The sequence below is a fragment of the Hippichthys cyanospilos genome, chromosome 20 (genome assembly GCF_059441005.1).
Source record: "Hippichthys cyanospilos isolate Australia breed blue-spotted pipefish chromosome 20, RoL_Hcya_1.0, whole genome shotgun sequence".
NCBI lineage: Eukaryota > Metazoa > Chordata > Actinopteri > Syngnathiformes > Syngnathidae > Hippichthys > Hippichthys cyanospilos.
Genome location: NC_142388.1, coordinates 11,157,263 through 11,175,514, shown reverse-complemented (window position 1 = coordinate 11,175,514; position 18,252 = coordinate 11,157,263). Strand labels below are relative to the sequence as shown.

The window sequence follows — 18,252 nt, the reverse complement described above, 5'->3', positions numbered from 1 at the left end:
TGCTGATTTTGCACCCTACCCCGACCAAACCCTGGAGGCAAGGTAGGTGACACGACTCGGAGAGAGCAGGATTCAAACAGCTGATCTCACCCAATCTTCCACCATGCCACCAGCAATTGTAAATATTTCTCCATACTGCTCTGGGGTATTCTCATCAACACCCCATGTCATTAAGGGAACAAATACTTTTAGCACAGCGGAAGCTGACACCCATGCTTCCACATGAGGAAGCCACATAGCATTTCTGGAGACTTCTATTTGAAACAACCCATGGAAGAGTAACGTGGATGTTTGAACAATTGACGAGATAGGCGAGGACATGGAGTTAAATGGGAGGAGCTGTTTGGTGACGATGACATTTAGACAAATTTATATTCAGCTTTGTCAAAAAGTAAAGCATTGAAACTTCAAATTATTTAATTTATTGCAAGATCATTTGAAGCGCCTACACACATGCGTAGATTGCCTTTTCAGTCTTGTCTCGCTTACTCCCCATTGTAATTGGACAGCCATGATCTATGTAACAACTAAAGTCAGGGGTAGACTCATAAACGTTTTTTAATTTTTTTTTTTATTTTATTCACCCAAATTGCAGCAAAAAAAGGGGGGGGGGGGGTGGAATTGTATCCAAGACGATATTTTTAAACTTATGTTCAAATGTTTTCAAACTGATTTTCAAATGCGTCCAAAAAGTGTACTTGTAGACTACATGTTAAAAACAAAGCATTTTTCCCTCATATTGCCACAGCATGTTGACTAACATACCTCATAGCATTAGAAGGAATACATTAATATGTTTATCTTACATTTGAACATATTTGCAAATACATTCAATGTAATTGCAAATAGGTTTGAACGTATATAAATGCATCTGATTGTATATTTACGTAAACAAGTTCCAACAAGTTTGCCTGTCAAAAATGTTTCTTTTCAACAGAAAGAGAGCATCCCCCTTAAAATCAAAACACTGAAGATTTAGACTGAGCATAATTCAGCTTTAGTCGAACTTTCTGCTGAAAATTAATCTCACAAAAAAAAAAAAGGTCCCTCTGCAATCTAAAAATACGAAGTTTAGGAAAAGAAGTCTACCATTAACAGCTTTTTTTTTTGTACATTTGAACATCCCCTGGGCCTTGAATGAGCTTCTAGCACGCGTTGTGGTTTGGAACATTTATAGAGAAGGTACAGGACTTGAACGGTGATTCTGCAAATAAAATCCTATCCTTTGGCCCCCGGCCGACAGACGAATGACGGCTAAAAACGCAAGGCTTCGGCGCCAAAGCCCGAACGCCGTTCCGTCTCGGAAAAGCCGAGGTGCGCTGCCACGCGAGCCATCTCCAGTTTTCCTCACTTGAAGAAGCGCTCGTCCAATTCTCCGCAGCGGTACCGCGCAGCTAACTTGATGCCAGAGAAAATAAACGCAGGCCGCCCGCCTGCCTGGCGTTTCCACGCCATACAAAGTACCGAGCGAGGCTTGCTGCTTGCTAATTAGCTGTGGTGGGACGTAACAAATACAAATACTTAGTTCATGTAAGAAGCTTTTTCAGGTCTCTGTATTTTACTTGAGTATTTATTTTTCAGGTGTTTTTATTTTTATTTTTATTTTTTACATGTCCTCTCTATGTTTGAGAAGACGTACACCCCAACATGCTTAAAACCTAATAAATCACACTTCAAATAATTGAAACCCCCTTTCTGAGCTCTTGTGTTGTTTTTTTCTTGCCTAATACTTTGATAATTACATCAAAGGCATTTCACATCAAAGGCAAAACGTTGAAAGAAGACACGAGGGAGCTGAAACTTCACCCGGATGCTGTACTTCTCTTTCATTAAAAAATTGTTTTAAAAATTTCATACTAGCCTGTAATGCAAATCATATGAAGGTGCTAACGAATATTAACATTTGGTAACCATAAACCTTTAAATAACTATTCCTTTCATGCAGGAAGTAACAACAAAGTAAAAGGTTAAGTATAAAACAATACAAAAGGCATTTCTTTTCTGCCTCTTCTTCTTCCTGATAAATAGAATGCATCTCTTCCAGTAGAACAGTGATTCTTAATCTTAAAGGGACAGTGTGTAAGATTTAGCCTGTTTTTCATTGAAAAGGAATAAATTAAATGATTGTAAATTTCAAAATCTTGCAAATGAATTTGCTCTTAGTGACCAACAGTATGTTTTAAATACAATCATTAGTCTAGTTATCATTAAACTACATTACATGGGGGGTTGCACTTCTCTGGGGGCGGTGATTATTTTGATAGCTATGGACAATGGTAAATGCAGAACCTGTATCATCTCCTGCTGTCCATAGTGAAAAACTCAAAATCTTACACACTAGTCAGTTGGAGGTATCGAACCCCGCAAATTTCTTGTTTTCATTGGTTTGCACTCCGCAAGTAAGTAAGATGTGTTGCCCTGTGTGCCAAGTTTTTGCTATGTCTTGTGAATTTATTTATTTATTTATTTATTTTAGTTTATTATTATTGTTTGTGTCAAGCTTTGAAGCCTTATTTATATACTGCTTGGGGCACTAAATAGACATGTTTGACCAAACATGGTGAATAATCGTGATTAATAATTGTGAATTCAATACTGACCAAAATAATCGTGATTATTACTTTGGACAGAATCCTGCAGCCCTAATCTTGCAACCGAAGTGAGGTCATGGCCCTAAAAAAGGTCTGGACTTACCCTACAAATAAATAAATAAAGATGAACCCACAAAGACATTAAAATCCTGAATTTGGGCCGCACCATGTGATGCATGTTTTCGCATATTGTGGTACTACACTTATGACATGCAACTCTAAATTTGGATATGCTACCTGTGCTAAATTAAAAGATATACAAACAAACACATATATATTATGAAGAATGTGTCATATAGGGGTTCGATCTGGTAAAGGCTTTTTGCACAAATTGAAGTGTGCCGTTTCTCACAATGTGGGCAGTAATAATCACCATTATTAGCTAATTAACATGGTCCTGAAAAAGTCAGAACACACAAGGGGGGAGAGGGAACTTTGGGGTGTTGCCTTTGTGTCCCCTGGCTGCGCGTGTGCGAGGTCTGTTCCGCATGAAGTGCTGGCACGGATCTTCATTCCGCCTCGCGTTGCAAACCCGCCTGGGCCTGACAGTACTGGGGATGATGTCTAATTCCAAACAGTGACGTGAACGCGGGGGTCGGACGACAAAGGGGTCCTTTGTTTGTATGCTTGGTTGCTATCCATGGTCCTGACGCTTTGAAAACTGACGCCACTCTTTTTATGATTTAGCAACTGATCAGATCTGGCAGATGTTATAATGTATGAAGTTGATTTAATAAGCATGCTTTTCTTCATTTTCACAGAACCCGAAAAACAGTGCCAGAGGCGCGCTATATATAATAGTGTACTTTTGAAAGTACATTAAACAGAAAACACCACTAGAAGGCAGTATAATATAGTCAAACAGACAAAAAAAAAACCACAGTAATAGTTCTATGACTACTGTTATTATTTTTATTGACTAGCTATTGAGTATTTTCAGTAATATTATACATTTTGCATTGATAAAGAATATTTGTCCTAGTATTGTCACATTATCTGTCGGCATGTGTTGCGCCACCATTTGTGATCAATGATCCATTGCTGCTAAAACACAACTATTGATGCTGAGTATGTCAATTGAGATTTTTGCATTTTTCATTACGAATTACTATAAACAGACTTTTGTAAGGTAATGTTATGCAGTTGCAGTAATCACAAGTGTCATTTTTCATTTTTGATGACAAGTTTGACAGCAAGTCAGATGGTTTCTCGGGTCACTTGTATTTCAAGGCATCGCTGTATTTACGCCCTTCTAAAACATTTCATGACTGATTCAAACCGTTCCAACATTAGGCCTCACATTCTACATCAAAAGCATTTGAAAAAAGACCGGGGAGCTGAAATTTCACCCAGATAGTGCCAACATGTCAAAGTTAAACAGTGCACAACCACTTAGTTATCACTACCAGGGGTATGCCATACCTTGTCTAAAATGCTGTGAGAATTAGGTGGAAGAAAATGACCCCAAAATGATCAAAATAATTAAATAATTAAATAATTCAATTTATGGAAGCACATTCCAATTCAGCTGCAGCTCTCACACGCAAGTTCGACACAAATAGCATTCTCAAGTTTGTTTTGTTGCTGGTATTACAGAAATAAGAAAACAGATACGATTGTGGGTGCCAAAAAATGATTCCCAGTGAAAGGGGGGGGGGGGTTCTTTCATGGCTAGACAGATGATTTCTAGTTCTGGGCCCCTGCCTGGATGCACTTTTTCTGCCAGCTGATCATTTCTTGCATCGGGTCAGCAAAGAATACAAGTCGCGTTTATGAGTTTGAGAATTGGGGAGGGGGCGTTGGTGTTCCGGGCGGGGCCGACAGTTGGGGACCGGTTGGGATCTGGCATTCATTTAGCTTGCAGAGGCAAAAATGTGTTGGAGCAGCGCTAACTTAATAAGCACAAGCTAGCCTGCCTTGGCTCCGTGGAGGGCCGCATGGGTGGGCGCCCCCTCCACATTCAGACCACACTTCTCAAAAGCCGCTAGGAGGCGCCAAAGTACACACTTGCTGTGGGCTCAGCGGGATCAAATTAAAATGACCTTGTTAAATTTTATGAGGCTGATATTAAAGATAATTCCAGAGTGGCTCTTGCTGGCTGGAATGACCCCCCCCCCCCCCCCCCCCTCCCCCGCGAAACGAGCTCCTGCCCCACGCCCCTGAAATCAAATGAGAACTCAAGATGCACTTGGGCAGAAGAAAGGAAACACACCAACATCTATGAGCACAAATAAATTTAAAAATTCTAAAAAAAGCCCCCGAGAGAAGGACAGACATCGGACTAAACCAAGTAGTCTGCCTAACATGTTTTTATTTTGAGCCCCCAAAAATCATAACCCCAAAATACAACTTTGTAAACACTGACATAGTCAAAGCCCATGACTTAAACCCTATAGAGAGAGTATTAGAGGGGCAGTTAAATGATGGCTGTCAGTAGGATGACCGCTGCACATGGGTCTCCAACTGTAGGCCCTATCAAAAATGAATGTCTGTGACCCCCCCCCAAAAAAAAAAAAATGTTTATATGATTCTCCTGGTAAGAACCAACATGGTAATAAAAATTGAAGAAGGTCTTTGGGTTCGCTTTTAGAGTTTTAGAGCATTGTTCAAGGCCTCCACAAATCCCAATTCATTCATTCTTGTCAAATAACTTAACTGACGTAAAAATCTTACTTTTAACCCTTAGTTCTATGAAGGAGAGCACACCTCTAAATGCAGAAGCCATACCTGGCTAAAGACACACAAAAGAAAAGCTACCACACTAACATCAAGCCTTCAACAACCAATGTACAACAATTATCTCATTTATAATAGTCACCTACCCTTTATTCATCAGAAAATAAGTTATTGACACAAAAACAAAACTCCCTTTAAAAACAGTGGCTCCAACAGGTACTTAATTATTTGCAGTGATATAGAGTTTAAATCTTTTTTTAAGCATATGAGGTTTTATTTGTTTTAAATGTAGCTAAACTGGTACTTCATTACTTGGTCCATTTTTAACACTACAGAATACAGTTCGCTAGCTTGCTAGCAAGCTACGCATAACAGCTCAGTATCCAGCCACCAAAGGCTTTAAGTGGATATATTTGGGGGGTTTAAATGTGGAGGCGTAAGATTTGTGGTGTTAGAGTGACAGTTGGCAGTTGAGTGGGGTGTGGTTTCAGCACCCACAATGTTTTGGAGTGGAGAAAATGGCTGGGATTTTCACCATTTTGAAATCTTGTCTTAAATACATGGTGACTTTTTTTTTAATCATTCAAATTTGTCAGGGTTGTTAGCAACACTCTTCTTTGTGGTGTGTCAAATTCAGGAGACAGATTTTCACGATACAGGCAACTTGTGGACTGAAATGAGCACGAGGCCTTCAAGAGAGTTCCTTGTGTACCTTTCACACAGAGTCAACTGATGCAAATGTCTTTGGGCGTCTGGCTTGTTTTAACTTCATCATTGTAATTGCACAACGCCGGGAATGTCAAACTATAACCAGCGAGAGCTTTTTTTTTTCTTTTTCCTTCACAATAATTTAAATTCAGGGAAATCCCAAGAATGTTCTTGACGTGTGAAGTTTCAAGAAAACACACACACACACAGACGGTGAAGCTTCAAACCCCCCACCCCTTTTTTTCCCAACTCATGCAAACACTTAGATTGGCTCTATTATGTCTGGGAATAATGTAAAACAGCTTTCCGGCATGTCCGTGTCTCTGCTCCTGTCTCTGGAACGCCACTTTGACGGCAGCGGGAGCCTGGATGAGCGACGCCCAACTAAAGCCCCCCCACACACCCACAGCCCCCAAAATTGCCGCCACTGCCGCCATCCAAAGACAACTCCCACTCAGACATAGCGACGATCCCAAGGTGACGCCACATGGAAAAGTCAAACTACTGTGCGTTGACGGAGAGACAATGAGGGGAAAAAAATGAAAATAATGCTTCTTTAGTCACAAAATTATAGAACCCAAGGGATATCAATTGTGGCCACAGAACAGATAATTCTGAGCATAAAATGCCAATTTGTGGATGCAAAATACCAACATGGCCACGAGTTAAGCCAAATACTAAGCACAAAACACTCATTTGTAGCCAAAAAACACTACAACATAGCCACAAAATACTAGTTTGTGGACATGAAGTAGATAAAACGTTCCCATGCAATACACATCTGTGGCCCCAAAACACTCATTTGTAGCCACAAAATACTCATTTGTGGACACAAGTTAAGTATAATATGGCCATGAATTGCCAGTGTGTGTACTTAAACCAAAAAAGTGTAGCTCCAAAATACTTGTGGACGCAATAGGTAAAACCTACCTACATACTTATTTGTGGCCGCAAAATACTCATTGGTAGCCACAAAATAATAAAGTGTAGCTACAAAATTCTCATTTATAGATGCAAGTTATCATTTACCTGCTATCATTTTTCGAGCATTGCCCATTGTTGCAATGGAACCTGAAAGCATAACGAACCCTGGTTGGAAACATTTTTCATTTGATCTCTTCTTGTAAGAAAAAGTAAAAAAAAAGAACGGGAAAAGCTACGATTTCTACATGAAAAAAATAATAACAAACAATCCTTATTGCACTTGTTGTATTTTGCTCATATCATATGACTGAATTACAAATGCTATTAATTTAATTACAAACGGTAAAGTAGATGCAAATGAGTTCTTATCAATGCAAAATCTTTGCATATGCTAACACATTCCAACGGGAAATACCTGGCACAAACGAAAATGCTAACGAGCTAAACACATACAAGTTCGTTCTGATTGGACATACAGTACATTAACGGGCATGTTATCCACAGTAACAAGTGCTTGGATCAAAAAACAAACAGATCTTGAGCACGTTAACATAAATGACAACATTCTTACAAAGAAAGTACAACTTATTGACAGTCGTGGGCCAGACCTCTCAAAGAGATTTCAGTCCATCCTGCTCGCTACAAGATGCAATACCAACCTTTGCCAGAGGCAGCGCCAAAAAACAAAAATCAAGCCAAAGCAGAAATGAATGAACTGTTGAACTAAATCGGGTCCAACACATAATTATGTGGCCCGATACCGGTTGATCCACGGACCGGTTGTTTACTATATCTTCTTTTCAAGATCAATAGTGTGGTAACCATTATATGAATGCTAAATCAATTCAGCCTTGAGTTTATTGAATGCACTGTTAAGCAGTCTGCTGCACTGTTGTTGGCACTGATATTGCCCATTGTCTCAATGCCTCAGCAACTGTAAACTTTAAATTTCAAAAAACAATCAGTTGCCATCCCTGGCCTGGATTGAAAGTTTAATCATAATAGTCACCAAATATGGTCCCACCACACCTAATTAAATAGAAAGAGCACAACAATGCAAATATAATGAGAGTTGTTTCCACATAGTCTGCATCTAAGTAGGAAATGAACTGTTCATTCACCATAAGACAATTCACTCTCCTGAAACAGAAATTTCCTTACCCCGTCGTCAAAGGCCGCCATCCTGCATGTTTTTGAGGTTTCTGTCCTCCCAACACACCTGATTCAAAGGATTATCTCAACCAACTCAGTGGAAGCCTGACAAAGATTCAGATCATTTGAATCAGCTGCATTGGATGTTGGGAAAATCAAAACCATGCAGGATAGTGGCCCTCAAGGACCTCGTTTGGACAAGCTTGTTTTAAGTGGAGCTGAATGAAACCCTTCCTGATGATGACCTTATTTGGGTGAGCTAGCCCATAAACGTCCTGACAATGAAATTCATCAAATTAATTCCCAGGATTGGATTCCTGTAAGTCCTAAAGTCACACATTAACAAGCACGGGAAACCAAAACATATCAGCTGAAAAAAACAGACAAAGAAGACGTGCCCCCCCCCCCCCCCCCCCCCCCACCCCCCCCCAAAAAAAAAAAAAAAAACTTGGAAAAGACCAGAACAGATGTTGGTAGTTATCTGGGAGACTGAAATAAAATCATGTCATTAAAATGCATCAAATCATCTAAGACCTTTTTATTTGCTTTTTCCATTTACAACACAAATACTTTGACGTTTCAGACTGAACCAGTGGATTAGCAAGAGTGTGTGTGTCAGTGTGTGTGTGTGTGTGTGTGTATCTGTGAGAATGTGGAATATTTGATTCCCTCTGCGTGCAAACCTCCAATGATAAAGTCCTCCCAAATTACTTTATTATATTAGCGCCCACTAAATAACATCTGATGACAACCAATTGCCCAACATTGACGTCTGGGTAGAATTCCATGCCAATTTTACGTGACAAGAAAGTTTGTTGGAGCGCTGAATGTGCAGAATGTCAAGATGACTGATGAATGTAAAAAAGGTTTCTTTCTTTAAACCAGTATAACTAAAGTCTAAAAATAAAAAGTTATTTTTTGTCACTTTACACAAATCACCATGAAATCATACCAAGAAAAGCTTGTCAAAAAAAATAAATTAAATATAAAACAAGCATGCATGGCAGTAAAACATGCTGCCAAATGTGGTGAGAAGGCCAGCCAATGTTTCAAAATTAACCTAAGCTTACCAAATAATGTATGGACGCGGAGGTTTTATTTTGAAGTTCTTTCCGGAAGCATGCAACGATGGCTGAAACTCTTTTTACTGCACAAATTGATCACCTTTCCTCCGGATGAGAACAATTCAACATTGATGTAAAATCTTGTTCAATCTGCAAGCAGCCCTACAGGAGAATGCAGGATGTGCACACGCTGCATGCAATTTCATAATCTAATGCGGCTGTAGCTTAAAGACGAGCTTGTATCAAAAAAAACTCCTGTTTATGTCTTACATTTACTTGTTAATTTTCCTGCAGTTTGCGCAGAAAATGAACTTTGAAAACTGGATAGCTTAAATTGGGTATTATCTATATTACAAATTGAACAAAAATCTCATCTTGCGTCTTTCTGTTTATATATATATATATATATATATATATATATATATATATATATATATATATATATATATATATATATATATATATATATATATATATATATATATATATATATATAAATGGTGGTTATAGTGCAAGGAGCTGAATTAATACACAATTTTTGTGCACCATATTACAATTTATGAATCGTTATTTTTTTTTTCCCCATTTTCCTTTGAAAAAAAAAAAAAAAAAAAATTGATATTAAGCCTGAAGAAAAACATGAAACTAGCCTTGCTCTCAGCTCTGTTACCTACTCAATACCATTTATTTTTGGTACAAAATTCTACATTTTTGCTGTTAACAAAGTTAGCTTTTTAATAACTGCACTGCTTTGGTTTTCACACAAAATGATATGTTTTATATATAGGTCACACCGGAATCATCCATGATATTGACCCTATAAAGATTGTTTTGTACTAAATTGCACTACTTTTGGTTTGCTGCAGAAGTTCACATCAATATTGTACTTTTGGAATTGATACACAGATCATAGGTTTGAATTAAAAAATAATAAATGAATTGTCACTGCTGAACTCACTTTTTACTTACTACCCTTTTTTACTTGTTTTTATACAAAGTCCTCCTGAAATGGAGTGACAAAGAACTGGAATATCATGTGTCTAGAGAGCAATATAATGCTGACTACTAATAACAAAAGTGGCAACAGGATGACATCACATGACTTTTGTATCCATCAATAAGTGCTTTTACTGATTCAAGATGGCATCAACATGACAAAGAAAAGGATTATTAAAGGAAACAATGCGAGTGTCAAACACCCTGACCAACTTTTTCAAAGTTGTCACGTATCAAACAACAAGAACAACATAAGTCTTTGGGTCCTGAGCTCTTGTAGGAACTTCACTGATTGTCTGAATGTTAGCTGTCGGTGTAACACTTGCATCTTTGGGTACAATTCCATTTTTTTTCTCTTAAATTACCAGCTTTTTGTTGTTTCTCTTTTGGAAAAAAAAAAGTCATAAAGACGCAGCAAAAATATTTGGATGAGTCAAGTTTCAAAAATACAATAATACATAAGTTATGGCTTCATAAGTTAAACAGGAAGCGTAACGTCCTGTAATATACACGTTTAAATAAGTCTCGCTGCTCAGTGCGTCTCTGTATTGTCGTATAGAAAAAAACAACAAAAAACATGCCTAATGCGAAAAAAAACAAAAGCCTCTAAAGAACCTATCAAGGATGATAGACACAATTACAAAATTCAATCACGCTATCAGATTGACGTCAGAATCTTACAAGACCAAAATTGTATATTTGAGGGGAAGGCAAGCACATTTTGGAGAAAAAAAATGCTGTATAGTCACAAAAGGCCGTGCATTTCGGAATAAACATACATTTTTAAAAGAAAGATGTATATACACAAGATAAAATGTATATAGTTAGTTGAGATTAAAAAAGTGGAAAACTGTGGAAAGTCGTATTTTTTAAAGAAAAATATTAAATTTCAGAATAAAATATATGTCGAGAAAAAAATCCAACATTTTGAGAAATTTTGTTAATATCAGAAATATTTCTGAGAAACGTTGATTGGCATATTGTTTGTAAACAAGATGTAAAAATTTGAGGAATTTTTAGACATATATTTTAGTCATCAATTTCTGTTTTACAATTATAAAAACAGTTCTTTAATCTAGACAAGTCATATTTGAGATTCTTCCCTTAATTTTAGTCACATTTTAGCCAAAAAGAAAGTTACATTTAAAGAGAATTAAAACAAAGTGAAATATAAAAATATCTATTTTCAAAGGCCTTCTATATTTCAGAAAATAGTCATATAGTACAGTGGTACCTCTACTTACGAACGTCTCTTTTTCCGAATTTTTTTTCTCACAACGCCTCGGTGAAAATTTTTTGCCTCTAGTAACGAGAGAAAATTCAAGATATGAAAAACGACATTGTTGGCATGTAATAAGAGACACGAGACACCAGTGCTCACGCCAACATGACTGTAATATAATATGTTAGCAAAACCCGTGATGTCTACCGTATTTGGTACAGCTTGTGCTGCATTTTTATCATTATTAATATGGCAGCATTTTTGCATTGATATCTTCTACTTTTCGTCTTTACTTGCTTCATCCAAACTTCCTACCAACAATTTACACCGTAAAACTAACAAAAATAACATTGACATTAGCTACGGCTAACATCGTACATATTCACATAAAAACACGTATGTAACATGCCACTTCAGGCTGTCACGTCTGACGTTGATGTTTTTAGCACTTCGTTAGCACTTTAGCAATGACATCACATAAGAAGAACTTTGCATGACCCCATATGAAACGTAAATAAAGTTAGATGCTCAAAATAATCCAAAAAATAAATAATATTGCTCCTGTGGACTTGTAAATGATTCCTGGAACACTTAAAATGTAAAAGAAAAAGATACAAATTAAACGTCCTCAAAAGGTCTCTCTCGCTCTGGACTCATCACCAACACACCAGCACCATCTCAAGGCAAACAAGTGAATTGCATTCATAATGTTGATTGCTACAATTAATATGAAAAATTTGAAGGGTTTAGGAGGGTTTTTTCTTACCATTCTTTACATGATATATTTTGATGATTATGCACTCAAGTCATTTTAATGATTAATTTTAAGGGTTTAGGAGGATTTTTACTATTGTTTACATGATATATTTTGATGATTATGCACTAATGTCATTTTAATATGTTTTTGTTACTGTTGTTGCTGCATTTTTATGATTTAAAAATTCATTTAAAGGGTTTAGGAATATTTTTCACGGCTTGGAACGAATTAGGCTGTTTACATGTAAAAAGCGTCTGTACTTATAAAAGAGTCAGGTTACAAGATTACTTCCGGAACAAATTATTTTCTCAAGTAGAAGTACCACTGTAGAAGGTATCAGCGTTGTTTTCAGGGAAAAAAAAATTCTGTTTGTTTGAGAAATTATTTTCGAAATCAAAAGGTCTATATTTTGGGGAAAACAAGTTGTTACTTCCCTTTCAAAAATATACAAATGTCCTTGCATGTAAAAATGACATCATAAAAAAGTAGTTTGTGAAATATCTTCCCCCAAAAGTAGTATAGTTTCCAAAATAGTTTGCTGAGTGAAGGTCATTTTTTTAAGAAATTCATATTGGTAGGAAGATGACAGATGACTTTCCTCCACAAAATATATGACGTTTATTCTGGTAAAATTCTGACTTCAAAGCGGAAGTGCATTTTTTTTCTTCTTCTTTTTTTGTTCGGGTTTGTGCCTCATCCACATTGGTGTTAAAGAAATAGAAAAAAAGTCTTTTAGGAAGGATGTGCTGCTTATTGCTGCTCCGAGCGCTTTGGTCCAAACATTCCAGGAAGACAAGTTCGCACAAGTCGGGACGAGCTGCTTTGAAAAAAGAAATCCCTTTTCAGTCAGGCGTTCAGTAAGGCCTCCACACGGCCTCATCCATGCGGCCCCCCGTGTTGAGGACGGTGGGGGAGTTGCTGTGACTCCCGTCTCCCGCGTCCACGCCGCCGTCCCCCTGGCTGGGCAAGTTGGGGTTGACTAGCGAGGTCCCCGTGGAGGCGCTGGTGCAGGGCGGGGGGGCCACCCGCGAGGGCGAGCGCTCCCCGCTACCGCCGCTGCCCGACACCATTGAGATCTGGTAGGACCCGGAAGAGGCGCCGTAGTACAGGTAAGGGGTGCTGCTGGTCTGGAAGGGTCCGCTCTGGTTCTGCGTGGAGCCCGGGTAGGGCGGCGGAAGGTAGGTGTGGTAGTGGGCACCCCCCAGCGTCATGGCAGAGGTGACGGGCGGCGTGTAGGTAAAGGTGGCCGGGTAGTGCATACGGGGTCCGCTGAAGCGACTCTCCGTCAAGGAGGACAGGCCCGGGAACTGCCGCTCAAACTGCCCGGGGAACGGGCTCAGGTCAGATGAACCTGAAGGCGAGACCGCAACAATGACAAGTGTTAGGAAAAGCGCCTCGCTTTTATTTGACAGGTTCGTGAACAAAATATTTCTTTGCCAGTTGTGTTGTATCCATGGAAATTATGCTTCAGACTTCTGCTTCAGCCCACGAAAAATATTTCTTATCTGTTTTTAAAAAATGCCGTTAAAGGCCTGGTCGACAAATCAGTGAATATTACACTGGTGCCTCTACTTACGAAATCAATTCGTTCTGGAAGTCATTTCCTAACGTGAATTTTTCGTAAGTATAGATGCTTTTAACATGTAAATAGCCCAATCCCTTCCAAGGCCCCCAAAATGTTCCCAAACCCTGTAAATGAATGTTATTGTTAAATTCATTGGTCATTCGCTGATCCTAGAGCAATGGAGAGTGAGTAAAAAGGACAGATTTTGCTGCCTCACATTCCACCGACGCAATATTAATCATCAGAGTATCATAGTTAGACAATTGAGCCCGCAAATAAAATAGTTTGTTAACTTCCTCTTTAATCGGCCAATAGGTCTGTTATCAGAATGTTATTCTGCCAAATCTCTGAATTGGCCTAGTTTCGTGCGGCCTTAGTCAAAACCTGACAAAACATGATCCGATTACCATATGTTGAATGTCACAACTGGAAACGTTGTGGATTATGTGTGGCTTTAAAGGGCGTGGCCAAACAAGTCACAGCTGGAATCAGGTTGGTCACTTAGTCTGCGTGTGAGTGTCTGGTAACGAGCAGTGGCCTAGAGCAGCTTTTTGGGAGTGTTCTCATTTGCATCAGTTTCCTTGGCTCTCCTTGCCCACGTGCAAGAGTTTTCTTTAACTGTTTTTTTTTTTATTTTTTAAGTGTTACATGAAGCTCATCCATAACTCAGAATTTCAGCGTGCAGGGGAAATTGTAACTATTTGATTTGTCTTCATAAAAACAATGGTGAACTTCTTTTTACATTTGGAAATCTGCTAAAATGCTTCAAAGACGTCAGTTTTTTTTGTTCTCCCACCCGTTTCTATTGCTATGATGTCCTTTGGGTGAAATAAATGTGACTACAAATGCCTGTATTGTTTTATTCATCATCTTCTGTCTCGCCAGTCGACGCTGACAAAGCGTTTGCATGTTTACGCATATTGTGTGTGCGCTGTTTATGCGCACAAATGTGTGTGTCTATGCATGTGTATGTGTGTGTGAGGGGTGGGGGGGGGGGGGGGGGGGGGGGGGGCGCACATGTGGAAACACTTTGTGCAAGAAACAGTTTCCATGAGATCCATAATGAGGCGGACCCCGGCTCTGATGTGGCTCCGACGCTCGCCTCCCGTCGGCTCCAGTGAGTGCGCGTGGATGCGTGAGTGTGTGTGAGAGTGTGTGTGCGCGCTACATCCCCAAAAATAAAAAGTACCCCCCCAAAACCGCTAACTGGTTGTGGCGAACACAGCACTGGGTGCAGAGTTTATGTAGAATGGGAGGTCTACCCCCCCCCCCCCCCCCCCCCCCCCCCCCCCGTGCCATACAATGGCCCCCCCCATTTGTCTCCCACAGTGGTTTAATGCAGCCACGGCGCTCTTATCATAAATCACGAGGCGTCTTCCCTGTCACCACGTCTGCTGAGAAAGGAGGATGAGAATGAAGATGAGGGGGCAGAGGCCTCTTGGAGAGACAGGGAGGGGCTGAGCGTGTTTACATCCGAGTTAGCATAGCATATGAAGCTAATTAAAAGACACGCCCCAACTTCCTCTCATTAATCTAAAAGGAGCATGATTATATCACATTTTTGTATCTATAAACGCTTCTAATGTTCAGTGCTCATTTTACCTCTGGAAACGTTTGGGTTCCCGGGACTGACAATACTAAAATGCTATGGGTCTTAACAGGGTTGATTGGTGTCCCAAAAATGGAGCGGTAAAAAGGGCAAAGTAAGTCTGAGGTTCAAACTGAATTTACAAATCTCACTAACATTTATTTATTTTAATACACCTGGCATCCGTCAACATCTTCATATCACAACCACTCAGATATCGCCTGCTTTTTGGTGTAAGTGTAGGGAGAGCATACAATTTTTTTTTGTGTGTAAGAGTTTAAATTAGGGAGTTTGAGAGATTGTTTTGATGCATGAGTTTATTTTAGCAAGTGGGATGTTCTGATGCTTGGCATGTGCAGTTTTTGATACGTGAGTTTTGGTGACGTGCAATTAATTTTTTAGGTGAATGTGAGACCACTGTGAGAGATTTTATTTAGAGAAATTTTGGGGGGTAAGTGAGAGAGAGGTTTTTGGTGCGTGTGAGCTCTCTTTTTTTGTTGTGTTAGACTTTTTGAGGGTGTCAGTGTTTGCGGAATGGGCAATGAATTTTTTGAGACTATGAAAGATTCTATAATGAGTTTGAGAGGATTTTTGGGGAAGCGAGAGAGGTTTTTGGTGCATGTGAAGTATTTTTTGCTGATGCGAGAGTTTAAGAGGTTTTTATGTGAGTTCAAGATTTTTTGTTGTGTGAATTTTGAAGGGTGAGTTTGTTTCAGTGAGTAACTTTTTGGTAAGATTGAGAGTTTCTTTTGGTGCGTGTGAGTTTTTTTAGTAGTTTGTGTATGTTTTTTTCTTTTTGGACAGCATTTTAAAGGCATGAAAGATTTATAAATACGGGGTGTGACAAGTTTTTGATGCATGTGAGTGTTTTTTTTGGCGCGTGTGTGTGTGAGTGAGAGAGAAGGATTATTCGACGTGTGAATGGATTTTTTTAGTACATTTAAGAGTTTTATTTAGCGACTGAGAGAGGTAAATGTTATTTTGGGTCTACGTGGCACGGTGCAAATGAGAACAAAGAGTGACAAAATGAAAGCCGACGAGGGGAAAGTCCAAAGTCATCAAAGCCGACAAAACAGCTGACTCCGTTTTAAGCATGGCACTGAGTCAACAGGTGTACTGAGAGTAAACTTGTCTGGCGGCATGTTGAGACATTAAAAGAAACACTTCAGGTTTTTTTTTTTCTCGAGAAACAGCCCCGTTTATGCAATTTGACACAATTCCTCGTGAGTGAGTGCCGAAGAGCAGCATATCGTCTATAAAGACACTTTGTAGGTCCACGGCTTGTTATTAAGCAGGCAGTCTGTCATTATGCTGCATTGGCCCTCTGGGAACGAAGGAAGACGGATGGCAAAAGGAGGAAAAAAAATCCATACATGAAGGACCTGCACCTGCATACTTTGTGTTTCTTGGCCCATTCAAGTAAATGTATATGTAATGAGTTACTCTGTGCGTGCTAAATTAGCATTTGTCGTCATCACCTTAACATCTTTGCTAATTTCTTAGCCTGCCATAATGATGTTAGCATAAAGCTAGTGGATATCTGTTTGTCATCGTTCTTTGACTTAGAAGCAAATATTGGAGATACGAGAGTGGCATTCGTAAAAAATAAGATGTTCGCTGTTGTATTTGAAGATTATTGTTAAATATACAACAGCAGTCAAGCTCCAGTACTGGAGGGCTGGTATCCTGCATGTTTTCGAAACCTCTCATTTGAATCAGGTGTGTTGGGCAGAGAAAAGTGGAAAACATGCAGGATGCCGGCCCTCGAGGACTGGAGTTCCATACCTATGAACTAAACATAACTGCAGAAAAATGAGAGTAACATGCATTTTAGAAAGATGGATAGCTTTGACATAGTTGAGTCATTTACTGCAGCTTTATGCTACATGGCGCTAATTTTGATCTGTGATGTCCTGAAATTTTGGCCTGCTTGGAAATATGTATATATGTTTATAGCTAAAACCTGAAACCAATAAGAAAATGGGGTTCCCTGAGTTGAAGATAAATTGGAAAAGTGAGGAAAATGTTGAAAAATAATGGAGTTTTTTGGCCGTATTTTTTATAGGTAATTTAATACATTCCCCCATTCCTCCAAATATGCCATATTTCGCCCACATATTAGGCTCAATTTCTCCAGGATTTATGATCTGATTTTCAAGTCTCTATGAGTTGCTTGTAGATTCAAGTGACATTTCCAAACACTTTTTTTAACTTTTAAAATTTTAAAAGTTTTTAAATTGTATTTATTTATTTTTTTATTTTGAAGGTTTTAGCAGATCAGTGACCTTTCCATACTTTTCAATAAAAGATGATTTAAGAACTGAGCATTTTTGTGGAGTAAGATCATTGTCAAAAAGACAAGTTTCACCATTCGTAGAGTACGACTCGCGCGAAACACAACTTTACGTTTCTTGGATTCGCATATCTCTGCTTTGCATTCGTGGATCTGATGCTTCGCATTCGTGGGTCTGGATACGCAAACTAAGATGACATAACACCAAGCTACCAGGCAAAGAGAGTCGATCTGCGAGTCATTCGCGCCGTCATGCGTAAAGCAGAAAAACAAAAATGGCCGAACTGAATGCTCATTAGGCTTCAATCTTAAGGATAATGTATGCACATTTGTAGTGATGTTCAAATGATGCTTTTGTGGACCATTTAGGCCCAATTTATTGGAAAATGGCGTCAATTTGGGAAGCTTCTGTAACAGTTAGTGACCTCTGCTAGCAGAAACAAGCACTACAATTGACTTGGAAAAACCCTTTGGGTTGAATTGCACTCACAAAGGCTGAAGTGGAATCCTTTTATGAAATAAAGATTAATTAACAAGAAATAAGGATTTTTATATTCATTGTTTACTTATTGTTGTGGTTATTTGGTTAATCTCTTAAAAAAAACTTTGACGGACCAATTTATACAGTAATTTATATGAATGATTTTCCAAACATTATATGGATTTAGAGACACAAGTCATAAGACGTCAGTCCAATTTCTTTCAATAATTCATGAA

The 18,252-nt window shown here is 38.8% G+C and overlaps 1 protein-coding gene across 1 annotated transcript in view; it reads right to left on the bottom strand.

The window, feature by feature from the left end:
* Nucleotides 1-10,247: 10,247 nt before the first annotated feature.
* runx2b (RUNX family transcription factor 2b) overlaps nt 10,248-18,252 on the bottom strand; it is a 66,471-nt gene continuing 58,466 nt past the window's right edge. Inside the window, exon 8 of the mRNA XM_088403734.1 lies at nt 10,248-13,441. Coding sequence (XP_088259860.1) covers nt 12,945-13,441 — 497 coding nt within the window. The 3' untranslated portion in view covers nt 10,248-12,944. The remainder of the gene's footprint in view (nt 13,442-18,252) is intronic.